Here is a 26,805-nt window from a genome sequence, read left to right on the forward strand (position 1 = left end):
TTGTTAGAATATATTTTTCAATATTATTTTTGTTTTGAGATTTAAAAAAGTTAAATTGTTTATTTTATTTTGTGTGAAAATTTTAAAAAATTATAATGATTAGATGAGATGAGTTGAGATGAATTATGAAATGAGAACTGTTATAATCATAAAGAGATTACACAAAAGTAATTACATAAACTGACGTAATTTTATATAATCTGTTATATTTACTTTATAATAAAAATAATTTAACAATATGACGAATCTCATAAAATTATAATATTTTATAAAATTATTTTTATATAATTTATCTGTAACGAAAGGATTTGTCATTGTAAAAACTATTGTGTATGATTACATTTTCCGAACAACCCTTTAAACAATAAAAATCTACGGTGCCATTGGCGGATTGTCAGAACTGAGATGCGCAAATTTGTCCCTGACATCACATCGAAATCAACGCGAAACTTTGGATTGACTAGATTCCGGTTTCAAATTCTCTCTCCCTTTCTCTGTGTATGTAGTTCGGTCTGGACTCTGTACACAACAAGAGAAAAGGAGGCCTTCTGCGTGATATACACGTCTGGACTCTGGAGTAGCTTCGGCTGACAAAATCCTTCGCACTCCCGATGAGACTACCTCTCAAAATCAAATACAAACCCGTGGCTCTCTCTCTGCTTCCTGAGAACGAGGACGAACCGGCGCCGTTGCAGATTTTCGACCCGAGATGTTCGGGCAATAAACGCCTAAGACGTTCTCCGAGGCTCACTCCTCGGAGTCCTCCAGAGGTCAATGCGGCTCAAACCATCGGTAAGAAAGCCGCTTCCATGGCTTCCAAACAATCAAAGCCCCACAGAAGTTGGCCCAGACTATCATCTGCTTCGGAAACGCGAAATGCTGCTCTCAAATGTTTGAATGCTCGGAGTTTCAGAAGGTCGCCGAGACTGAATAATACCCCGGATCCTAATCCGGATTCTTTCCCAGGTACATTGCGGGGATCGTCGAGGAAATCCGATTCTCTGAAGGGTAGGGGTAGTTTGGAAAATTCCAAGTTGTCAATGTTCCACGAAAACTCTCCTAGACGGTCTCCGAGATTTATGCCCACTCAAAATGGCAAAGCTGAGCTTAGCTTAGATAAGGTGCGTAGCTCACCTTCGGTCCTTTTAACTTTCGCTCGCAACTGTTTTGTAGTGGGATTTGCTTTTTAACTTTTTTTTCTTTTTGCTAATAAAGTTCAAGAACTGCATGAGGCATTCTGATTCCTCGTAACTACATGTATTAGTTAGAGGTTGAAAGAAGGACGCACCTCTGGTGTACCAGTTATCATGTACGCGGTAAACGCTGAATAGCCAAGTCCGGGGCGGATAACAGCCAAACGCATCTCTCGAATTTTTTTATACTTGGACTCTCATTATATTTTTTGTTTTCCGAGGAAGATTAGATCATTAAGGCTTCGATTGGAAGTTGAGCTCATCTCAACTCATCTCAATTCATCATTACAATTTTTTTAAATTTTAACATAAAATATAATAAACAATTTAACTTTTTCAAATCACAAAATAATAATAATAATAAACAATAATATTCTAACAATATTTTAACATCTCAACTCAACTTACTTCAACATCCAAACACACCCTAAAACTTCTTACTTTTTTACTTTTTATGTACCTATTTTATTTGAAAGACAAAAATTGTTAATGTATGAAACTTTTCCATAAAGTAGAACAAGAGAAAGAATCATTCCCAGTCCATGGTGGTGGTGGTGCAGGCCTCGATGAGGCAGTTTGAAGCCCACGATGATGGTTCGGAGCATCGATACGGTGCCCATACATACATCCACAATAGTAAGTAGGGAAATAATACAGAAAATGTAAATAAAGAGGAAGATATACAGATTTACATGATTTGACATATGACCTATGTCTACGGGTCGTTTGGAAGACAAATCTACTATGATAGGAGTATTTTATAATCTCTTATGGCCTCTCGTATCTCATTGTATAATGAGGGTTGAAACCCCTTAAACCCAGAGAAGACAAAAATGGCGTCTTTCGTCGTGCGGTTGAAGGAGATCTCTCTCTCCCTTCTAGTAGTAGTTGCCCAGTCATCTAGAGGTCTCTGTTTCATCCAATCATATCCTTTTTATTATGACTCTATTAGTGGTAGGTGGGGAAATTAGTTTTATGTCATTTCCTCTCCTTGCGTGTCTGACTTTTTTCCTCCCCTAGCTTTTTCTTTTTCTTTCCTTCCTCTAGCTTTCTGATGGCACCTTTCACATGGCTTGGACTTGGTGCGTCTTGAGCCGGGCTTGGTATATTTACCCCCAATTGATACTCTCGATTCTTAAGGTTGATTTGCTCAACAAAAATGTCTTGAGAATCTTCAAGTCAACTGCGATAGAGATAGTCTGTGGAAAATTGTAGAAAAATAAATTCTGAAAATTGGTCCCTAATTTTCTGTTTGTTTGTGTTAAGCAAAGAAGATCCTTGATTGCGTGTAGAGCTCGGCTTGGAGAGTTAGGCAAGAATTGTGCTCGACCGCATTGAGAGAGGCTAACCTGATTGCTCAAGTGTGGTTGAACTCGGCAGGAGGTGACTAGACCGCGCCATGAATAAGTGCGGAGCTCAAGAAGACTTGCAAAATTTGTAGTAAGTGCCTTGTCCACCAAGCCCATTGACTCATTTGCGAAAGTAACTCTTGTAAGGTGGTTGTGGAGTTCAGAGGCTCATTCCCGGAGGTAACCTGCTAGTGGCGGTTGTGGCACGAGTATCAACACTCAGCATTTGCTAGAGAAGACGATAGGCTGGAGATGACACGACCGCCCCTCCGTTGTTCGCCGGTGCGAGTGCGGAGCTTCAACTTAGATAACCATACGGGAGATGTGCTTGATCGTGCTGGGTGGTGAGGAGAGATGAGACACTTAGGAGATGTGTTATCTCCTTTGTTCGTAGAGTGCGAGCTCGGAACATCGGCTTAAATAACCACCCTTGAGATGGACTCCACCGCACTAGGTGGAGAGGAGAGATGGGGCACTTAGGAGATATGTTCCCTCATTTGTTCACGGTGTAAGTGCGGATCATTGACTTTGCTGGAGGCGAGGAATGACGAGGCACTTAAGAGATGTGCTCCCTCCATTGTTCATCGATGCGAGCACGGAGTAACAATTTTGCTGGAGGCGAAAAGGGATGTGACCCTTAGACAAGGTGTTCCCTCCTTTGTTTGCTAGTGCGAGCATGGAGCTTCGACTCTGTTGGAGGTGATGAGGGATGTGACACTTAGAGGAGAGGTGTTCCTTCCGTTGTTTGCCGGTGTGAGCATGGAGCATCGACTTAGATAACTAGATGGGAAATTTGCTTGATCGTGTTAGGTGGCGAGAAAAGATGGGACATGCGTTCCCTCCGTTGCTCACCAATCCAAGTGCAAAGCATCGACTTTGCTGGTGGCAATGAGGGATGAGACACTTAGGAAATGTGTTCCCTATGTTGTTTGCTAGTGCGAGGGCAGAACATCGACTTTGCTAGAGGCGAGGAAGGATGGGATACTTAGGAGAGGTGTTCGCTTTGTTGTATGTTGGTGCGAGCGCGGAGCATCGACTTTACTAGAGGCGAGGAAGGATGAGACACTTAGGAGAGATGTTCGCTCCATTGCTTATCGGTGTGAGCGTGGAATATTGACTTAAATAATTAGGCAGAAGATGTGCTCGACCGCAATGAGTGGTGAGGAGAGATTGAAAACTTAGGAGAGGTGTTACGTCCGTTGTTTGTTGGTGCATTAACTTTGCTGGAGGTGAGGAGAGATGAGACACTTAAGAGAGATGTTCCCTTCGTTGTTCGACAGTGCGAGAATTGAGCATCGACTTTGATAGATGCAAGGAGGGATGGAATATTTAGGAGAGGTGTTCCCTTCGTTGTTTGCTGCTGCGAGTGCGGAGCATGACTTAGATAACCAGGTAAGAGATGTGCTCAACTGCGCTAGGTGAGGAGAAGAGAGGAGACATTTAGGAAAGGCTTTTCATCCATTGTTTGTCAGTGCGAGTGCGGAGCATTGACTTTGCTGGAGGCAAGGAGGGATGAGACACTTAGGAGAGGTGTTCCCTTTGTTGTTGATAGGTCTCAACACAGATATTACAAGTGCTAAAATAATTTGTTTCTCTTCGTGTGAGAAAGTACCGCACGGTTTGGATAAAAATGATTTCTTGATCCCTTCATTGATAACTTTTGGCTGCTTAAATAAGCAAAGCCACGTACAAGAAAACCGAAATAAAAGGGAACTAGTAACTAATAACAACTGGACTGAAACACACGTAAAACAGAGCATGCAAATACACGTAAAAACAAAGCATAAGTAACAGAAATAAAATGACGTAAAATTTGCAACTACTGAGGACCCATTCCACTTCTGCACGTTCAGCCACGACCCAGTCCACGCTGTGTTGTTCTTCACTTCGCTTAATGGTCCCGTCTGTTGTCTATGTTGCAGGCATACGAGATCTTCACGTAATGACCCAGTTCATGCCGCATGCATACGACGAGATTTGGCTTTGGTTTCTCTTAGACTTACGTGGCCTATCAGTTGTTCACTGGTGCGAGCGTGGACCATTGATTTTGCTGTAGGCGAGGAGGGATGTGACACTTAGGAGAGATATTCCCTTCATTGTTCATCGGTGCGAGTGTGGAACATTGATTTTGCTGGAAGTGAGGAGAGATGAGACACTTGGGAGAGGTGTTCCCTCCGTTGTTCGTGGTGCGAGTGCGTAACTTCGACTTAGATAATCAGGCAGGAGATGTGCTCGACCGCACTTGGTGGCAGGGTGAGATGTGACACTTAGGAGATGTATTTCCTTCGTTGTTTGCTTGTGCGAGCGAGGATCATCGACTTTACTGGAGGCGAGGAGGGATTGAACACTTAGGAGAGGTGTTCCGGATGGAACACTTAGGCCTTGTTTAGTTACGCAGTTTAGATAAGATGAGATGTTTTGAAAGTTGAATAAAATATTATTATAATATAAAATTTTAATATTATTTTTGTTTTGAGATTTGAAAAAGTTGAATTGTTTATTATATTTTATGTGGGAGTTTGAGAAAATTGTAATGATTATATGAGGTAAGATGAGATGAGATAATTTGATTTTGTGTAACCAAACTAGCCCTTAGGAGAGGTGTTCCCTTCGTTGTTTGCCGGTGCGAGCATAGAGCATTGTCTTTGCTGGAGGTGAGGAGGATGAGACACTTAGAAGAGGTGTTCCCTCCATTGTCTGCCGGTGTGAGCATAGAGCATCGACTTTGCTGAAGGTGAGGAGGGATGAGACACTTAGGAAATGTGTTTCCTCTGTTGTTTGCTGGTGTGAGCGCGAAACATCGACTTAGATAATCAGGCGGGAGATGTGCTCGACCGCGTTTAGTGACGAGGTGAGATGAGACACTTAGGAGATGTGTTCCATTAGTCGTTAGTTGGTGTGAGCGCGGAGCATCGACTTTGCTAGAGGTAAGGCGAGTGGTTGCAATGGTTTAAGTAGCTTTTTGTGCATGTTCAGGTAGGCGACAGAGAGAGGTGGCAAGATGTGGTTTTCCATGGTGGTGAGATGTAGCTTGCCATGAGGGTGGTGTTGGCCTCCATGAAAATGGAGCCCGGCCTATCTGCATGCTTACAAGAGTCTCGTGGTCAGTCAGAGCACGTTGTCGTGTAACTTAGGTAGTTGCTCGCCACAGAATGTGGCAAGCTGTTGTGGCTGAGCAGCTCCCTTGGCGGTTGGCCATCAACGTGTGGTTGTGTGGCTTGTGGCCAAGCAAATGTGGCTGAGCAACTAAGGGTGGGGAGATGTGGTGGCCAAGGAAGGTGGTGGCCGAGTAACTTGTGTTGGCCGTGGAGCTCATGTTGGTCGTGGAGTTCGTGCTGGCTGAGGAACTCGTGTGGCCGGTGAGGAAGGTCCTTGGCTTCCCATTGGCACTTTCTTTTGCCGAGGACCACCACGTTGGCGACATGAAATGCCGGCAGGCCCCGTAGTGGCCTTGAGTGACCTTAGCAACTTGTGGGCAGCCAGCTTCTAAGTTTTCAACAGCGAGGAACTAGCGGGAGACCTCCTACCGACTCCTTTTGGGAGTTTGGCTTGATGGTTGGGACTTCGTCGTGTCATTTGAGGGAGGTGGTGAGCTTACATGCCCATCGTTATGTGCATCTGTTGTTTGCATTGGATGACTTTTGTAGGTGCTCTGGTTGTTGGGGCGGCTTGGGAAGAGGGATATCGTGCCAAAGACAGACATCGTTGGCAACCCCCATGGTGGTCGCAGATTGCTTCTATAGCCCATGGTTGGCCGGTGACATGGTTTTTGTTGGCCCCTGGACTTTGCACGTCAAGAATCAGGTGGAGCAACCTTTGTCGGTTTTGTCTGGCCATCCGGTTGAGTGGGAGCTGACAAGTGGAGCCGTTCGTGAGGGGTGGCGGGCAGCCACCTTGCCGCCGCAAGCCTCTGGGTGCACCCATTATGGCATTGTGCATGCCATGCATAGCAATTTGTGTGCTATACGCATTGTGCACTAAAGTGCACAATGTTCTTACTCGTATGGGCAAGTAACTATTTCTCGTCCATTTCTTCCCCCATCTTTTTTTTAACCCAAAGTAATAAGACAAAAGCAATGTCATAGATGTAAAGGTGAGGGGAATCTTATCTGCTCATTTGGAGATGATTTCAGAAGCCAGGAAATCTTCATTCTCCTACTTCCAGTTAGGGGTGTAAAAAAAAGGGTGAACTGGTAAACCGGACCGGTGGGTTTGGTCCGGTACCGGTTTTATTTTTCTTAAAATGGGTCAAAATTGGTCTGGTTACGATTTTTCTTTTTCTAAAACCGGATCGATTTGAACCATACTGGTTCATATATATATATTATAATTTTTTTTTATATTGTATATAATTTTTATATATAATATATATTTTTATATATAATATATAATTATATATAAAATAATTTTGTATTATATGATAAATTACTAATTAATATAATATAAATTTTAAAATCTTATATCACTATAGTCTATTGTATTAATTGTTATACTAATATTATATAGTGCATATTAATAGTTATACTAATACTATATCACTATATATTATAATATATCACTATAATTTATAATATAATATATCACTATAGTCTATAATACAATTATAATATATATTATAATATACTACAATATATTATCACTATATACTATAATATACTATTATATAATATATAATATAGTATATTAAAACCGGAAAACCGGACTGGAACCGGTAAAACCGGAAATACTGGTTTAGGGGGGATAACCGGTGCGGAATCGTTTCTTGAAAATGCAAAACCGGTGCATACCGGTTTGGTCCCAAATTTTGTCAAAAACTGGACCAAACTGGACCGGTTACATCCCTACTTCCGGTGTAGAGAATAAATTGATCTCATAGACGGCGTCAACTGTTAATGCATAAAACCTTCCCACAAACTGAAACAGGAGAAAGAGTCATTCCCGGCCTACAGAGGTGGTGCAAGCCTCAATGAGGTAGTTTGAAACCCACGATGGCGGTTCGGGGCATCGATACAATGCCTGTATGTGCATCCACAACAATAAATAGGAAAAGAATACAAAAAATGTAAATAGAGAGGAAAACTCACAGATTTATGTGATTCGGCATAGGACCTACGTCTATGGGTCGTTTGGAGGACAAATCCATTATGATGAGAGTATTTTACAGTCTCTCATGGCCTCTCGTATCTCATTCTAAAATAGGAGTCGGAACCCATTAGCCTAGGGAAGACAAAAATGGCGTCTCTAGTCGTGCGGTTGAAGGAGATCTCTCTCTCCCTTCTAGTAGTAGTTGCCCAGTCGTCTAGAGGTCTCCACTTTCATTCGATCGGATCCCTTTTATTATGGTCCTGTTAGAGCATTCTCATTGGATTAGCTAAAAGCTAAATCCATTGAGTATTTAGCTATTAGAGAGCAAAATATGCTCACAATGGATTAGCTAAATATTTGGAATTTAGCTACACTGACTTTCAAAAGTTTTTCAAATTTGAAGTTTACTGTACATACATCAAATACATATTTTATTAATTATTTATCTCTCTTTCTTTCTATCACATATTTTATCACAATTGGTATATTAATTTAAGTTATTGATATATTAATTTAATAAGAATATGATTATTAATTAATATATAATAGGTAGAATAGTAAAATATGATAAAATAAAATAAATTAATAATTAAAAAAATTAAATATTTTTGAAATTATTAGTTATTGATTACTATATAATCTAATGTGGAGATTTGATGTGAATAACCAAAATCAAATTCATCTTATATTATTTTATTGTTATATAATAAAAAAATAACTATTCCAATGTGGAGATTTATGTGAATGAAATAACCAAAAGTTAAATTTATCTTACATTCATAAAAAATGTCCTTTAACTTTGACTAATTAAATGAGAGTTCTCTTAGTGGTAGGTGGGAAAATTAGCTTTATGTCACTTCCTTCCCTTGCGTGTCTGATTTGCTTTCCTATCCCAGCTTTAGCTTTTTCTTTTCTTTTTCTCTCTTCCTCTAGCTTTCTGATGGCGCCTTTCACATGGTTTGAGCTTAGTGTGTCTTGGGCCGGGTCTGATATATTTACCCCAACAAAAATGACTTACATTAGGGAGCTAAACGACTATTAGTTACAAATAAAAATTAGTCACTTAGTTCAACAGATCATTTTTTATTTGATAATTTTTATTTTAAATAAAATCAGTAACTTATTTAGGTATATTATTATTTATTTAATAAATTTAACTCAATAACATGAACTATTTCAGTTTCCATTTAATAATAATACAAATGGGGAATGGATTATGTGAATTTTTGTTTTTGATAAAGTAAAAATTTTATTAATATCAATAGAAGACTGGGAGAAGCCCAAGTACACATGAAATTGGTTAAAAAAAAAAAAAACCTACTTAGGAAGAAGAAATAGATACAAGGAAATCATGAAAATTAAGCCGACTAAAAGTATAGCTATTGTCAAAAGACGGCATGTTGAAAAAGATATTGTGGGTAAAAAAAAAAAAGGAATGCCTAGAGTCAAGAGTGCAGTTGGATACTCTGGCTCCCTTGGTCTCTCTTCCTCCAATAGTGGATTGGATTTTGCCTAAAGTTAACGAGATTCAGTAGTTCGTGGTAATTTCACTTGGAGGATGTGAAGACCAATTTAAAGAACTAATTACTGCAATCGAGGCAAGTCACGCCCTTGAAACCAAATCATGTTTCAAGAAAAGCAGGGAGTTACAACGGCTTTTTTCGGTAATCAACTACGACTCTAAGGGTGATAGCTCAACTAGATGGAAGTCTAAAGGGAGAGCATTGTGAAGATGGGAAAACAAGGGGTTGAGGTGGGTTTTTTGGGTAGAGTTTTAGTTCTACGGGAAGCAAGGGGTTGGGGTCGGGTTTGGTGTATTTCGGGTTGTTTTTCACTGGCTTTTTTGGGTTATTAGGAGTTTTCTATTATGAACAAGGTGTTCTCTTGTATACATTCAGTGTACTTGGTTACTCCTTTTGATATATATATATATATATAATATTTTTACTTATAAAAAAAAAAAAAACAAGAAGATACTTCTAAGTTCCTCTAGGATGTTCATTCCAAGCTCTAGTCATTTCTTTCCCTCCAAGTGCACTACATCAGGCATATGAGGACCATCTTCCAAATTTCTCTAGTTGAGAAGATTGACCACTCTATTGGGCATAACCTATGCAAGCCCCACTCTGCCAAAGAAATCATCCCACAAGGCCTTGGTAATCTCACAATGAAGTAGCAATTTATCTTCCATTTAACCATTTTTTTCAACACATGTTGGTCAATTACAATAATTTGGCATTGCCATAGATAGTCCATGGTCTGGATCTTCCCCAAGAAAGTTGTCCATACAAAGAAGACAAACTTTACAAGACTAACAATTATTTAATAATAATATAATGAGATAGTTGATCATGTGCTCATAGCATTCCTTGAAAACTATATAGTATAATCTAGATTTTTGAGAAAATTAAAAAACAAAAGTACATACTATTTTTTTTCTCATATTATTATAATTTAAAATAGCTCAATATTCTAATTTAAAACCTAATACACAAAACGCACATACATAAAACAAACATTCTACTTATCAACATATATATATCTAACATTGAAATCTAATTACTCGTTCAAATTATAGGGAAGTATTAGTAGATGAAAGAGAAAACTTCAATCATAGAAATAAAAATAAGAATGTTTTTATGCTTAATATGAATGCTAGTAAAAGGAATTAAAAATGGTGATTTTGATAATTGAACTCTTTACATAATAAACACTCTTAGGGGAGATTTGGATATAAAAAGTCTTTTAACTCATTTCATCTCATCATTACAACTTTCTCAAATTTCCTTACAAAATACAATAAACAATTCAATTTTTTCAAATCCCAAAACAATAATAATATTAAAAAATAATATTCTAATAATATTTTATTCAATTTTCAACTTTCATTTTAACTCATCTTATCTCAACTCACTATCCAAACCTCCTAGACTCTTGGTGATGATAAGAATATTAAAGCTAATCAAGTTGGAATATTATCTCTGTGAGAGAAAATCTTTAATAAGTGGATAAAATTATAAAATGTAAAAATCCACACACACACACACACACACACACACACACACACACACACACACACACACACACGTATATATGAGTTCTATACAGTAAATGAGAGTTAATATGAAAAGTGCATTTGTATTGTATGATATGTTATGGTACATGTGTCTTGCTTATTATGATATTGGATTCACAATTTTGGGTAATGATGCCATCTTCAATATTATGCAACGCTGAAAATACTGTGGTAATTGGTGGGTCCTGTTATTCTTATTTTTTAATTTTGTTTTCATATTTTGGTGGTTCTTTTGGCTTTTCCTTGGCTTCAGTAATTGAAATTATTTATATAAATATAGTTTTAGACCTTTACTATAGTTTTATATAGTGTTTTTTTTTTTTTTGGGGGGGGGGGGGGGGGTTGAGTTGCTAGAGCTCTTTGGTGTCATCGCTATTATCTCGTCACCTTCCTATTTATAAGCCACAACTCACTTTTACATTTCCGTTTTCCAATAGAATTTCCAGGCTTTCCGTGGTTCTTGCTTCTTGGTTTATATGACTTTCCAAATCATAGGGAATTGTTGCACTTATTTTGTCAGTATATTCTTCTCTCTCTATTTTGATTTCTTGACTTCTATCACCTTTATGTTATCTTATCGACAATGTCATAAGATAACATAATCAAATATACCAATAAGGTGCCATTTGGATAGTGAGTTGAGATGAGATAAAAATTGAATAAAATATTATTTTTTAATATTATTATTGTTTTGTGATTTGAAAAAGTTGAATTGTATATTATATTTTGTGTGAGAATTTAAAAAAATTGTAATGATGAGATGTAACACTTTTGTATCCAAACGAGGCCTAAAAGTCATTGTAATGTACATAAGTAGATGCTACAAAGGCATTATTGCTGGTGACAATTATCTCAGTTAAATTCAATCATTATTGCGGATAAAAAAAATATGAAATTACTGAAATACCTTCAAGTTTTATTTTGGATTTGGTATGTGTTTTTAACAGGGATTGTTTATGTGTATAATAACTAAATTTCATGAAGGCAAAAGTCGGTGTGCATTTCTTCCATGTTCTCCAAAAACTGAAATTTACTCATCGACTTTAATCACTTCATGTGTGGTTTTTTTTGTCATGATGAGCATGTGCCACTTGGCTTCTTATCCTGTTTTTCCATGACATAGTTATGAAGAGCTAGATTAATAGAGGGGACCATATCAATCTGGCACGTGGATGCTAAAAAAGAGTTTCAATTTGGCACGTGTGGCGATTTTACATAGCCATCACAATTTTTTGCAGGTGAAGATCAGACATGGCTCAAAAGAGTTGAAGGACCTCAAAATGCTGCAAGATGTAGGTTCTAGAAGTGGGAAAGATAGAGCTTCTATGTTATACTTGGCTGAATCAATAAAAAACTTCCTTCTAAACTACCACTTTAACATGTTGCCCATAAACTTCCAGTTTTTCTCAAGTAGCACTTCCATCAAATTTTGGCAGTTAAAACAGACAAAATAATGTGGCACAATCTAGACAATTAGAGTTTAACGAAATGGTGCACATTGCAACTTGTATTATAAGTCAAAGAATTTGGCTTGTTTCATAACTCTCTTCATGATAGCTCTTTTCATGAGAGTTACCAGATTGGCCAATAGATTACTTTAGCTTTTAAATATTTTTCAGCAGTTTTCATCATTTAATCTATTAGTTCCCTAACTATGGGATCTTGGTACCACAGAGAAAAAGGTTGAAGGTTCAAATCTTGACAATGAAGTAAGTGAAGACCCCTGTATATTTTCTTTTGTGGTCCATATTGTCTACTCACAATTCAGTTACAATTGTGAATTTTATGTCTGTATTTTTGCAGTGCTGATGAAGGTAATATACCGTCTATAGTGGAGTGCTCCAAAGAGAAGTGCCTAAGGAGATCTCCAAGACTGTCCTCAATACAATCTGGAGCCAAAAGCAGATTTTCAAAGGCTTCACTGCAAAAGATGTCTTCAAGAAACTTGCAGTCCCTTGGAAAGGGCAGCTTCAAAGCAGTCTCTCCAAGAACTTCCAATCTTATATCAAGATCATCAGGAGAATCAAAAGCTGAGCCAATTTCTCTCTTATGGCATGAGGATGGTGATAAGGCATCTAAGGCGTCCAAATACTATGATGCTGAATTCTTTGGTGGTAGGCACTTGAGAAGGTCGCCAAGGCTAAATTCAAGAACTCAAAACAATGGCAGGGATAAATCTATGGACAAATTTCATATCGACTTATCTAATAAAAACCACTTAAGAAGATCTCCAAGACTACTCGCATCTTTGACACGGGCTGATAATGTCAAACTAGACTGTACTCTCATTACATTGTCTAGTTCAGATGAGCAGTTTTCCAGCATCATTATGCCCTCTTCAGAAAAATCTGATCTGGATGGAGATTGCTTTAGGCAATCTCCAATCACAGCAACATCTCTATTTGGGGCAAATAATGGCAAAAGAGAACGCACTTTTATTGAATTGCCTTATTCAGATGAAGAATGTTCTCCAAAGAAATTTAAGTCGATGGATTCTTCAGTGGATAAATGGAATAAGTACAAACATATGCCTTTCTTTGTTGGAGATCCAATCCCGGACGATGAAGCTCAAGAAAGGTGGCGTTGGCGTTATGAAAGAAAGGTAATTATCCAATTTTTATTTGATCTAAAATCTATTGATTTTACTTGACCTTTAATTTGCAATTTTGTTTCACTCTTGTTATATATATTCGTGAGATCCAATCCTTGATGATGAAACTTAATAGTGGTGGTGTTGGCATTATGAGGTCCCCAACTTTTGCGTGCTTTGCCCCAGTGTTGGTGAAAGTGCAACACTAGAGCCTAGGTGCAAAGTGCAAGCGCCCACCTGATTGAAGTTAAGCAACTTTTTAAAAAATGTATAATATCAAAATATTCAGAAAGTAAAAAAGAAAAAGGTTTAAGAAAAAGTAAGTGCTATATTTAGCCTATTAAATCAATTTGTTAGAGAATTATGTGGCGTAGCAATCAAGTGATCAACTAATTACGTAAAATCTAAACAGGATATTTATATAATTCTCACTTGCTTTACATGTTATGAGAAACCATGATATTTGATGGCCGTAATCAAAATAATCAATTTTTTGTATCCAAATCTCAAAAGGCAATGACCTAAGAAGCCTGGGGTGTTGGAGATTAAGGACTTTCGTCCTATTAGCTTGGTGAATGGAATGTACAAAATCCTTTTGAAGGTATTGGCTATCCAATTGACTACGGTATTGGAGAAGATCATATCCAAGCCCCAAAATGCATTCATCCGAGGTCGGCAAATCCTTGACTCGGTTTTCATTGCCAATGAATGCTTGGAGAGTCACATCAAGTCGGGTGAACCCGGCTTATTATGCAAACTTGACATAGAGAAGGCATATGATTGTAAACTGGAATTTTTTGTTACACACTTAAGAGGTGTGGACTTGGAGCAAGATGTGCTCTTGGATCAAATCTTGCATCTCCACCATAGGTTTCTCTATCTTGGTGAATGGTACCCCAATGGGTATTTTTGGAAGTTCAAGGGGTTTGAGGCAAGGTGATCCCCTATCTCCATTACTCTTTGTTTTCATAATGAAAACTTTTAGTAAAATGATCGCAGGTCTTGTGGAAGGTGGATTTTTATCTAGATTTGTCGTAGGGGTGGCAAGAATCAACACACTTGAGATGACTCACCTCTTATTTGCAGATGATACTCTTATCTTTTGTGGGGCTAGTCATAATCATATTCAAGCCTTGCGAGCTCTTTTACTTTGCTTTGAAGCGGCTTTGGGTTTGAAAGTGAATCTCACAAAGCCAAATTAGTTCCGGTGGGAAATGTTTCAAGTGTTTTGAGCTTGGCCAATATGCTGGGATGCAAAGTCTCCACCTTGCCAATGAAGTATCTCGGTCTTCCATTGGGTGCATCCTTTAAACCGTTGTCTATGTGGGATGGAGTGTTGGAAAAAATGGAGCCTAAATTGGCAAGTTGGAAGAGGATGTATTTGTCCAAAGGTGGTAGAGTTACGTTGATAACAAATACTCTATCCAGCTTGCCGACTTACTTATCTTTATTTCCAATACCATGCAAAGTGGTTTACCGGATAGGGAAATTACAAAGAGAAATTCACCTTTTATCTCAACTCATCTCATCTCATCTGTGAAAACAAAAGAGCCTTCAAAGTTTTTTTTTTTTTTTTTTCAAAAACTACAAAAACGTGCTTTTACACTTTAAGCTCACCAAAAAGTGTGCTTTTGTAATTGCGTTTCACTTTTGGTAAGTACACCGATTCGGCCTTGGTAGTGTTGTTTTACCAACATTGCTCCATCCTTATCATTGCTGTACTCATAAGTGAAATTTTATATTTGGCATGAGTTTAAAGAGATGTGTACTATGTAATGGTGCCAAAGTTGAAAGTTTTTGGAATCCATTTTAGCATTTTATATTGGATTTTAACACAATGCTTCTTGCTTCATCAGAATCTTACACTACTGTCAAAGGTTAATGAAAATCTATAATAAATATGTGGAACTTGTGCCCAATTTAGCATATATTGACCCAATTTTATGCATAGTTTGTCAATTTCTTATGAGATGATTTTTGTACTTTTTTTTTGGTTGGTTGAGATCCAATCTGAAATTTCTTTCCTTTTATCCCCTTTTATGGGACTTGACTATTTGAATTGTACTTTATTGAGCAATTTTGTAACTTGACATGGCTCATGATCATTTAAGAATTGCTGGGCTCCAATTTTTACTGTCAATGAACTTATAAAAATAAATTTATTGTCGATGGGTGAAGTGATATTTTGTCTTCAATTATCCATATAAGTTACTTGGCATTTTTATTTTTTACAATTTTTTGTTATTTTATTGGCAATTGCAGAGCCAAAGATCTAAAGGTCAACACTTGGAAATTATGTGAGTAATAAATAATTAGAGTCTTTTCTCTTCTGTTTTTTGTTTCTCTTTTTAGTAGTTTCCTCCCTTTTTCTGCTTATTAATGTTACTCATGGATTGCAGTGAGGATGAAGAAGATGAGATAGTTTGGAATGTGCAGAGCCATTATGCTCAAGCTAAACTCAACAATCACATATTTAGTTTGGGAGATTGTGCGTATATAAAGGTAAAAGCAATTTAGTTCACAAGATATCTATTAAACACATATGTTGCATCAAAGATTTTAAATGCCAATTTGTGCATAATTTGTCATATAATTATTTTCTTTGATCATTAAAAAATAAAAAAATAACCTTATGAAGGTTAAGTAGTTTGACTTTGTACTGTCCTATAAAAAGATGCACATGAGGCATGTATTGATTCATGTGGGGCTAAGATTGCTTGCCAAAAAGAAAAAAGATACATGTAAGGCTATACTGCAAGCCATCTCTCAAAAAGTTACGAGTAGTATTTGGAATAATGGAATTCCTTTTTAGCATGGAGTTTGTTGAATAATGCAATTCTATGAACATGGAGATTGAAATGTGTACTTTCAGTTGGTGGCTAAAATGTATTCAGTTGCTACAAATTAAGTCGGTTGAAAACTGCTTAGATATCAGCAATTTGGATGATATTATTTGTGGAATACGCGTTTTTAAGACATTACCAGGATTGAGTTTTCTAGAATGTATTGAAGGCATTCTTGTAACGCCCAATGCCCGGAGGGTTAGGGAGTTACTTCCTGTCACTTAAAATCACATCCCAATAGTATATTTATAGACTCAATAATTTGAAATACAAGTCTAACTTATAAAACTCCATCAATCAAAATAATTATACGTTCTTCCACAAATATCACTGTAATTCTCCAATATATAATAATAAGTAAGAACTCCACAAGGTCTATCAAAACCATCAAGGTTCCAAAATACTAATTAAAGGAATAGACAAACGTTCCAAATAGACTCAAAATCCATGACCCAAGATACTTATTTCACTATTGCTCAACTACTCTCTTCCATGCTTCCTATCTTTGATTTCCAGCTGAATCATCATAATCATTTGAAAATATTGAATGGGTTATCAATAACTCAGTAAGTAGTAAACATATACTAGTATGTAAACATGAGTCAGTTACAGAATGAAGAACAGAACATATTATCAAAATATCAGAGCGACATTTTAGAAATATTTATTTATAAAAGTCATTTGACATAGCATAACTGGGCATCATATCAAAATAGAGACCATGTTTAATCTCTGTGGTAGGGTTGTACTATCCTTGGTGGCCAAACTGGGCATAAACATAAGTGAAATCTTTCTCTTATCATTCTAGGAGCCCCGAGTGTGCATACATGAAAGACCACGTAGAAACCACTTTGTTTCCAGAGTGGATGCACTAAAAAATAGAGATGTTGGTACCAACACAATAACAGAGGCCACAATTTTACACCCGTCGTAAGGTCAGAATGGAAGTAGAAATAGAATGTCATGCCAGAGGGTTTTTAAGATGCAACATCATATCATAATAGAGTACTGAGCAGATACAAATCATATTCATATAACTATGTACAAAATTTCAAATTTCATATTCACTCTTTTTATACAGTTGAGAACAGAATTCCAAAAATTCCTTATGTCTACACAAGTCATGACATGGTTATTTTTCTTTTCTTGATCGGATATAATGAGTAATTCAGAATAAAATGACTGAGGTTGTTTCCAATGTTCCATAACAAAATATGCAGGTTTTTTTATAAAATCAACCTCAGTCTGTTTTTAGGCAAAGTCTAGCATAAGAGTACCGTTTACCTGAACTTTTCAATTTCTCTGAATTTTCTAACAACAGTGCCAGCAAATATCGATTGTCACCTAAACATAATTAATAAAAATTATAAATTTATAGAATTGAACTAGTAAATCTAAAATAAGATGACACAACTAAGCGATTCCATGACAATAACCCCATGGTTTCAATTCTTCTATCCTGGTTACTACTCAACTCCAAACCAACAAAATAACTTCTAGAACTTCGCTTATAACTAGCCGGAACTACTCCAATTATAAATATGTCTATTCAAATATTTCATAAGTACTAGCTACTTAACAAGCTGACCCTTTTAAAACAAAACTAGCTACATCTTATCAAATATGTTTACACCAAAGACTCCGACGCTGAATATTTTGACAAATTGCATAGATACTCCAAACAAATTCTCCATTATTTATTAAATTGGAGACCTAATAGTAATGATCCAACTTCCACACCCTACCAACCATATTCAAAAGCATGTGTTTTTTTATACCCATCTACTCACATGTACTCCAATTAATTTCACTAATACTTCACCGAGACCCGCTTACTTCCATCTTCAAGTCAACAACTAGATTCCATCCAACTCTCATCGAAACATTTCTACAACCAAGCCATTACAAATGCCAAACCAATAATACACCCAAAAACACAAATCAGACTCTACAATGATCAAACAGTACAAATCCACCCTAAACTCGATTTTCAAATTCGAACTTATTTACCAATTTCCACCCTGACCTTAATATCTCACAATCCTCATCCTTCTGATTGAAATAATAGCGCCATAACAGCAGCACAACCAACTAGCAACACATCTTACTTGTAGAGATGGACTATAAGGCGATGGCTGAACTCGGCGTGTGGTGCAACATCCTCCAAGTAGGGTGTGGTGGAGGTTGCGGCAGAGTGTAGGGGTAGAAACTAATAGTGAGATGGTGAGCAAAATAAACGGAGAGGGAGGGAGGGAGATAGAGAGAGGGCAACTAACGACGACGCCTTGACAGCAGCAATGCACGACAGGGAGAAGGGAGGGAGTGATTTGCGAGAGAGAATTTGTGAATGAGGAGCTAGAATGGGTGTGAGAGTGGTCAATGGAGAGTGTTGAATAGAGAGAGTGAGTGAAAGAAGCTTACCGCCGTTCAACAAAAATTCTGGCGAGGAAGCTCCGATTTGAAACGAGAGAAAGATGAGAAGCTTACCGCTGTTCAAGAATCCTGGGACAAACATACAAAATCCCAGCTCCAAACAAAATCGAAGGGGAGGAGGGAACAAGAGAGACAATGAGATGAGACAGAGGAGAGAACCTGTGGGTTATGGAGCACGGAGAGAGAGAGACAGTAGATGCTTACTGGTGGCGAACACATCAATGGGTGACAAGGAGAATGGGAGGTGGTAACCGGCATGAGGCTTGGGTTGTTGTTGGAATGTGGGTGGTGGTTGTGAGGACCAAAAGGTAGTGAGGGTAATGGAAGGGGGAGAGGAAGTGAGAGAGGCATCATGGGGCTGGGAAAAAAAGAGAAGGGGGAAGGAATCCCTTTGACAAAACGGTGTGTCTAGCACCCTTTTTTTTTTGTGCGGTTGGGCTTGTGTTTTTGAGGGACTAGGACCTGGACTTCTCAAGACAGGCTTGGAACTCAAAAATCTGGGTTGTGACAATTCTCAAACAATTTGAGTGCTGAAATGGTAAATTAACAGTGAATTATTTCTTTAGCCAAATTTATTTGTATTTTTAATCAGGGGAACCTTCATGTCCTTCTTAGCTGCATTTAATTTTTTGGGCTTATGGGTTTGTCACAAGCTGAATATCTTGGCTTTGGGGATGGGACATGCTCCTTTTTCCCTGTTAAAGCCTCTTATATGGATCTCGTCTCTATGGACATTTTGGTGTATTTATACCCATTGCTGTCCGAAGAAATCAATCTATTGGACTGTTATCAATAGTGCTTTGAATGGTGAGTGAGAGGCCATGTTTGGTTACCAAAAATGTTTGGAAATATTAGAGAATTTTGGGAATTTGTTTGAGATTAGGTTTTTGGAAAATAGAGAAAATGATTTGAATAAAAACCTTTTTTAAAATAGGTATTGTATTGGAATTTGTGAAAGTGGATAGATAAAGCTAAAAAGTTGTTTGAATATAATTTTCTAAGATCGTTTTTTGTTTTGGAGTTTGTAAAAGTTGTATTGATTTTTGTGTTTGAGTAAATGATTAGATGAAAATTTGAAATGGAAAAGTTTTTGTGTTTGACTAATGTTTGAAATGAAGTTATGAGAAAAGTTGAGAAATGTTGAAAACTTTTGAAAAATTCTTGGTGATTCCATGAACTTCTGTTTGGAAAATATTGAAAAATCCTTGAGAATGAAGTTCTGTTTGAAACTTGAGTGACTGTTTATTTTTAAATTTAAAATAAAGTCCATGGAACTTCATCACAAGTCCTTCCTTTGCGGGATTGTTATCATACAAACTTTTTGTGGTGATAAAACTATGACAAATACTGTTGATTCTATTATTTCTGTTCTCCATTTCTGGAAATAATTTTAATATGGAACTGGTCATGATTCACCATTTTGATGTGGGCAAGGGGAGAAATTCAGATTTCTGACAGTTTTGGAGTAGAAAGGGCCTCTTTGGAATCTTCCTTCTTTATCTTCTATCTGAAAAAAAAGAGATGCTCAAGAGGCTCTGAACATGCCTCACAGCATGGATTTTCTGCCATGGTCCTCTCACTATAGAGTTTGCTGGTCTGCCATTGCTTCTAAATCATTAAATTATTTCAAGTAAAACTTTCCAGATTTTGTGTTGTAATGCATATTGCATTCCTAATATTTCACAGCATGTGTGAGGAATCAACTTTTAAGAGTACCTGTCTTTACATTCCTTCTGGAGTATTTCAATAATATGGGCTCTTGAATAAGATTGGGAAATTTGGATTCATTGTGTGACCTCTGAAAGTTTACTTCTGGATATATTGATTTATATGCAAGCGATGTTACAGGGTGATGGAGGACAAAAACACATAGGTAGGATCCTGGAATTTTTCAGAACAACTGATGGAGAGAACTATTTCAGAGTCCAATGGTTTTATAAAGTTGAAGATACAGTGAGTATTCAGATTGTGTTTGAATATGACCTGTTAAAGTAATGGAATTTATCCTAGTATTTGACATATCCTTTTTGCATTTGTTTCTCAGGTTATCAAAGAAGAAGGTGCTTTTCACAACAAGAGGCGTCTATTCTATTCTACAATTATGAATGATAACTTGATAGATTGTATTATTTCAAAAGTCAGTGTTACACAAATAACACCTAGGGTATGCTTCAATATTTTTTTGAAGCCTTTTCAATTTGACGTGCTTTACTCAATTATGTAGCTGGTTTATTCTCTTTCAGCTTTGTGAGAGGCTTACAAGGATATATTGTTACTACCTTATACTTCTAACAAAAAAACTGTTACTTATATTATTCCTTAGCATTTTGTAACTTTGTCACAGGTAGGACGAATATTGAACTTTATTCTGCCGTCTGACTTCTATTTTGATATGGAGTACTGTGTCGACTATTCAACATTTCGCTCCTTGGTGATTGGTAAGGAAGTTCGGGCTCTTGAGAGAATGGTTATTTGTTTAATTGGATGCATTGAGAACTCACTTATAATGCCTTAAATGAACTTATTTCACCGTTGTCTGAATTTGTCCTACTGCCCACCCTTCCGCTCAAGTATCAAACTTTTATCCAGTGAGAAATAGTACGATGCTTGGTGAAGGCAATACATGGGCAAGAGGGAAGCCAAAAGGAAGAGATGGATAGATGCCTTTATCTTCTTGTAGGTAGTCACTGTTCATCTATTGAGAAAAATCCAAGCTCATTCAAGTTTCAACACATGTGGTGGTTGATGGCAAGTTCATTTGTACCATGTGGATGCAATAGATATAAGCTGTTGGTCTCTTTTTTTCCCTTATTGCTATGAGAGTTTGCTGCTGGATATAAGTTCGTTGGTGAGCTGGGTTATTATCTAGAAGCTTCTTTTAATATTTCAAAGATACCATCTAATTATTTGCAAGCAATGATATGAGATTCTTTTGGGAAATAGATGGAAAATGGTCTCTTCATGTAGTTAAAATTGCTGCTAATCCTGGGTCGAAGAAAACTATTGTTTGGGTGTTATTCTGAAGGTCCTAACGCTATGATCTCTTATAGATGGCGTGTGACTAATCCTATCCCTTTGAAGACCATATAGTTCTAACAGATGGTGTAATTTCCTAATGAAAGGGCTATATTTTTCCCATCACGGTTTTTTTTCCACTCATCCTCACCCTCCCCCCCCAAGGAAAAAACCCTCTTCCAATCGGGTTGAACTCCTGGCCGTTCCATTAATCACTGCATGAATCCACTTAAGCCAATAACTTACTATGCAATTTATTTGTTTTATTATAGTTGTTTATAGTAATTATTATAGGAGCACCATTAGGATAGAATAAGATTATTTGCTATAAAACTCTTGCTTGTTCATGTTTTTATGCTACTTCTGTCCTATTAGTGGATTATATTTATTTGAATTAATTCCTATGTTATCTATATATTTCTGGTATAGATATATTTGTACAGCTGTATAGGATTTATATGATTTGTAAGTTGAATATTTAGATTACGTAGATAAGTATGGGAAACAGATCTTATCTAAGATTTGAATCCCTATAGGATAGGAAGTTAGTTTTCGAATGGCTAATTGGGTGTAATCTATTTTGACTATTTAATGAATGAGAAGGGATAGGAGGAATTATTCAGTCAAAAAGAAATCTGTTATGGTATCAGAGCCAGGTTAATAATTTTTTTCTCTGTTTCTACGAATTTTTTTCCTTTCTCGGGGGCTTCTTTGTGGGTTCTTCATTCTCGGCGTTGGCTGAGTTCGTGTTTGGTCTTCCTTGTGCTTCTTGGTACCTTCATTGTTTGTTCTTGGCCTCTTGTGTGACTATCGTTGTCTGAGTTGAAGGTTGGGGTTCCTTGTGACTTTCGGCAACCTCTTAGTGTTTCTTGTGCATTATTGGCGCTGTCTGTGTCAATTTTTAGCCTCTGTTTCGAAAAAAAAAAATTTCGTCTGTAGCGGTGATTATCGGCACTCTGTTTCAGCGAGTGTATTGAGTGTATTGTGGATTTATGAGGTTGTCGGCATATTATGTGAGTGATTTTTGGGCTGCGATACGTTGTATTGCATGTGGGTGATAACTTCTCAGACTATCGGCGTTATCTGCAGCAGTTTGGTGCTTCTTGGTGAGGTTTGTTGCATCAAGGGTTTCTTGTCTATCATGTCTTCTGAAATTAGAGATTCTCTTCTGGTTCGATTCAATGGCAAGAATTATGCTGCGTGGTCTTTTCAGTTTCAACTTTTGGTGAAAGGAAAGGAACTTTGGGGTCATATTGATGGGAGTAGTGTGGCACCATAAGACAAAGTTCAGCTGGCTTCTTGGGAAAGCAAGGATGCCCGAGTCATGTCTTGGATTTTTGGATCTGTTGATCCCCATATTATCTTGAATTTACGCTCATTCAAGAATGCTCGTGATATGTGGAATCATCTCAAGCGGCTGTATACTCAGAATAATGCAGCGAGGAGATTTCAACTCGAACTAGAGATGTCGAATTTCTCTCAAGGAGCTCTCTCTGTGGAGGAGTTTTATTCTGGTTTTTGCAACTTGTGGGCTGAGTATACAGATATTTTATACACTTCAATTCCAACAACAAGTTTGGGCCGATATTCAAGCTGTTCATGAAGCAAGTATGCGGGCACAGTTTCTTATGAAACTAAGGCCGGAATTTGAATTTATTCGTGCTAATCTGATGAACCGAGATCCTGTACCTCCACTTGATATGTGTTTGGGAGAGATATTTCGAGAGGAGCAAAGATTAATGACTCAAACAGCCATGGAACAAGCTACTTCAGCTCCTGTGGCATATGCAGCTCAAGGAAAAACCAAAGGGAGGGATTTGAGCACTACTCAATGCTATAGTTGCAAAGGTTATGGGCATCTTGATGCAAATTATTCTAAGAAAACTTGCAACTATTGCAAGAAGCAAGGACATATTATCAAGGATTGCCCAATACGTCCTCCACGTCGCCAAGCAACTGCCTATTCAGCTGCTGCTGAGGCTACTAGTGCTGCCAGTTCTACCTTGGCCACTTCTTCTCATGTTCCAGCTTCCACTTCTCAAAATTCCACTCCTATTACACCAGAAATGGTCCAACAAATGATAATCTCAGCTCTTTCAGCTTTTGGTATTTCAGGTAAAACCAAATCTGCCTTTAAACCTTGGTATTTTGATTCCGGTGCCACCAATCATACGACAAGTACCTCTAACTCTCTTGTTAATGTCTCACAGTATGCTGGCCCACTTAAAATTCACACGGCAGATGGTAGTTCCCTACCTATCACTGCCGTAGGTGACATTTCTCCTTCCTTAAATAATGTTTGGTGTCTCTTTCATTAAATACCAATCTGATTTCTATTGGACAATTAGTTTACAGAAATTGTAGAGTGTCATTTACTTCTTCTGGTTGTCTTGTACAGGATCAGGTGACCGGGAAGATGATCGCGAGGGGTCCTAAAAAGGGTCGGCTGTTTCCTTTATGTTTAGATTCCAAATCTGTTGAGTCAAAGTCTTTATCTTCGTTTCTTGTAATGTTGGTACTTTGAGTGTGAAGGATTGGCATAGGCGGTTGGGCCATCCCAATTCTCACATACTTCATAAGTTGTCATCTTCTGGTTTAATTGGCAATAAAGATCTCTATTCTCTTGCTCAATTAAATTTTGATTGTGATACATGCAAGTTAGCTACAAGTAAAGTTTTGCATTTTCCTTCAAAAGGATCTCATGCCACTCGTGCCTTTGATGTTATTCATAGTGATGTGTGGGGTATTGCCCCGATAGAATCTCATGATCGTTATAAATATTTTATGACGTTTATTGATGATTATACTAGTTTTACATGGATTTACTTTCTTCGCACTAAGAATGAAGTATTTCCGGTATTCAAGCGTTTCTTGGCTCATCTCACTAATCAATTCTCTACCTCCATTAAGGTTCTTCGCTCCGATTTAGGAGGAGAATATATATCTACTGAGTTTCAAATGTTTCTTCAAGATCAAGGAATTATTTCTCAACGTTCTTATCCATATACTCCACAACAAAATGGAGTAGCTGAAAGAAAGAATCGTCATCTTCTTGATATGGTCCGGGCTCTCCTAATTGATTCGGGTGTGCCCTCTCGTTTTTGGTGTGAAACTTTGTCTACTGCTATGTATTTAATTAATAGATTACCTACTCCAGTATTAGACAATGTTTCTCCTTATTCTTTGCTATTTGGGCACTCCCCAGACTATTCTCAATTGCACTCATTTGGTTGTGTTTGTTTTGTGCATCTTCCATCTCACTAAAGACACAAACTTTCTGCTCAATCAGTCAAATGTGCCTTTTTAGGATATAATTCTTTTCAGAAGGGTTTTGTTTGTTATGATCCTCAGGCTAAACGCATTCGAGTTTCTCGCAATGTGGTGTTCTTTGACAAACAACAATTTTTCAATACTCATCTAGACCTTATACCTCCTAGTTTCTGTGTTTTGCCAAATTTTTCAGATGAAGATACAACTTCTACACCAGTTTCCGCTCGGTTTAAACTTGGTTGTGTTTACACCAGGCGTAAACCATCTCATCCAGAAGATTTGACCGCTTTTTCTGCCCCTCTTGAGCATCTGCCCGTGCCTCCTGATCAATCCCTTGACACATCTTATGATCCACCACCACGTCGGCATACTTCTAGAGTCTCCAAACCCCCGGATCGGTATGGTTTTTCATCTCATTCTTTTATGTCAGCTACACTTTCTTCTATTGCTATTCCCTTCTCTTATAAGCAGGCTATGGAACATGAGTGTTGGAGGGATGCCATGCAAGTAGAACTGGACGCATTAGCGGTCAATGACACTTGGGATATTGTGTCTTGTCCTTCTTCTGTGACACCTATTGGTAGTAAGTGGGTGTATTCTATGAAGCTTAGATCAGATGGGTCCCTTGAGAGATATAAAACTCGTTTGGTAGGTTTGGGAAATAGACAAAAATATGGGATTGATTATGACGAGACGTTTGCTCCTGTTGCTAAGATGACGACTATTCGTCTCCTTCTCGCTATTGCCGCTTCTCAGTCTTGGCAATTGCATCAAATGGATGTGAAGAATGCTTTTCTTCATGGTGATTTAAAAGAGAATATTTACATGAAACTTCCTTCTGGTATGCCCCTTTCCTCAGCTAATGATGTTTGTAAGCTGAAAAGGTCATTGTATGGTCTAAAACAAGCTCCCAGAGCTTGGTTTGAGAAGTTCCGCAATACCTTACTTGAGTTTCAATTCACTCAAAGTGCGTATGATGCTTCTTTGTTCCTTCATAAGAGTGATTTTGGCTTTGTTTTTCTGTTGGTCTATGTGGATGATATCATTATTACTGGATCTGATATTGAATTTATTCAAAAGGTTCAGATGCATCTTCATACGGTCTTTCGTATGAAATATTTGGGATTATTGACTTATTTCTTGGGGCTGGAAGTTCACAATTAGCCACATGGGTTATTTATTAATCAACATAAATACACCCAGGACCTTGTTCAGTTGGCTGGGTTGGGGGAGACTACTTCAGTTGATACTCCTATGGAAGTCAATGTGAAGTATCGGAAGGATGAGGGTGATTTACTTTATGATCCTACATCATATAGGAAGCTTGTTGGGAGTCTAATCTATCTCACTATCACACGTTCGGATATCTCATATGCTGTCCATATTGTCAGTAAATTTATGGACACTCCTAGGCACTTGCATTTAGTGGTTGTTCGTCGTATTATCAGATACTCGATTGGAACCCCTAACTGTGGGTTTTTTTTTCCTGCTGGCACTTCTCTACAACTTATGGCTTACAGTGATGCCGATTGGGCTGGTTGCCCAGATTCTAGGCCGTCTACAACTGGGTGGTGTATTTTTCTTGGAGATTCACTCATCTCCTGGAAATGCAAGAAGCAAGAGTGTGTTTCTAAATCCTCTACTGAAGCTGAATATAGAGCTATGTCAGCAGCGTGCTCTGAGGTGATGTGGTTGCGGGGCATTCTTCAAGAGATTGGTTTTTCGCAAGATCAACCAACTCCTCTTCATGGTGACAACACTAGTGCCATTCAAATTGCTGCCAATCCAGTATTTCACGAGCGTATCAAACATATTGAAGTTGATTGTCACTATATTCGTCAAGCCTATGAGGCTATGTCTATTATTCTTTCTCATATCTCTACGGATCTTCAAGTAGCTGATATATTCACAAAAGCGATGACAAGACAGCGGCATCAATTCCTAGTTAGCA

General features: G+C 37.7%; 2 protein-coding genes across 8 annotated transcripts in view; both read left to right on the forward strand.

Moving 5' to 3' along the window:
- Positions 1-391: 391 nt before the first annotated feature.
- Positions 392-26,805, forward strand: part of LOC108980189 (DNA (cytosine-5)-methyltransferase CMT2-like) — a 47,764-nt gene continuing 21,350 nt past the window's right edge. For 6 of the 7 annotated variants that reach the window (XR_004798535.1, XM_018951041.2, XM_035686293.1 and 3 more), the window contains exons 1-9: positions 392-1,121; positions 11,942-11,995; positions 12,378-12,412; positions 12,507-13,305; positions 15,556-15,590; positions 15,693-15,795; positions 20,418-20,522; positions 20,614-20,733; positions 20,914-21,007. Coding sequence is in view for 6 of the 7 variants with exons in the window: in XM_018951041.2 (XP_018806586.1) it covers positions 612-1,121; positions 11,942-11,995; positions 12,378-12,412; positions 12,507-13,305; positions 15,556-15,590; positions 15,693-15,795; positions 20,418-20,522; positions 20,614-20,733; positions 20,914-21,007 (1,855 nt within the window). In the remaining variant the exon portion in view is untranslated. The remainder of the gene's footprint in view (positions 1,122-11,941; positions 11,996-12,377; positions 12,413-12,506; positions 13,306-15,555; positions 15,591-15,692; positions 15,796-20,417; positions 20,523-20,613; positions 20,734-20,913; positions 21,008-26,805) is intronic. The other variant, XM_035686294.1, reaches the window with a different exon arrangement.
- On the forward strand, positions 22,367-24,518 carry LOC108980192. Its single transcript, XM_035686304.1, has 2 exons — positions 22,367-23,699; positions 23,983-24,518. The coding sequence occupies exons 1-2, from the start codon at positions 23,195-23,197 to the stop codon at positions 24,018-24,020; spliced, it is 543 nt and encodes a 180-aa protein (XP_035542197.1). The 5' UTR covers positions 22,367-23,194; the 3' UTR covers positions 24,021-24,518.

This window comes from Juglans regia, chromosome 2 (genome assembly GCF_001411555.2).
Source record: "Juglans regia cultivar Chandler chromosome 2, Walnut 2.0, whole genome shotgun sequence".
In the NCBI taxonomy this organism is placed as follows: Eukaryota; Viridiplantae; Streptophyta; class Magnoliopsida; order Fagales; family Juglandaceae; genus Juglans; species Juglans regia.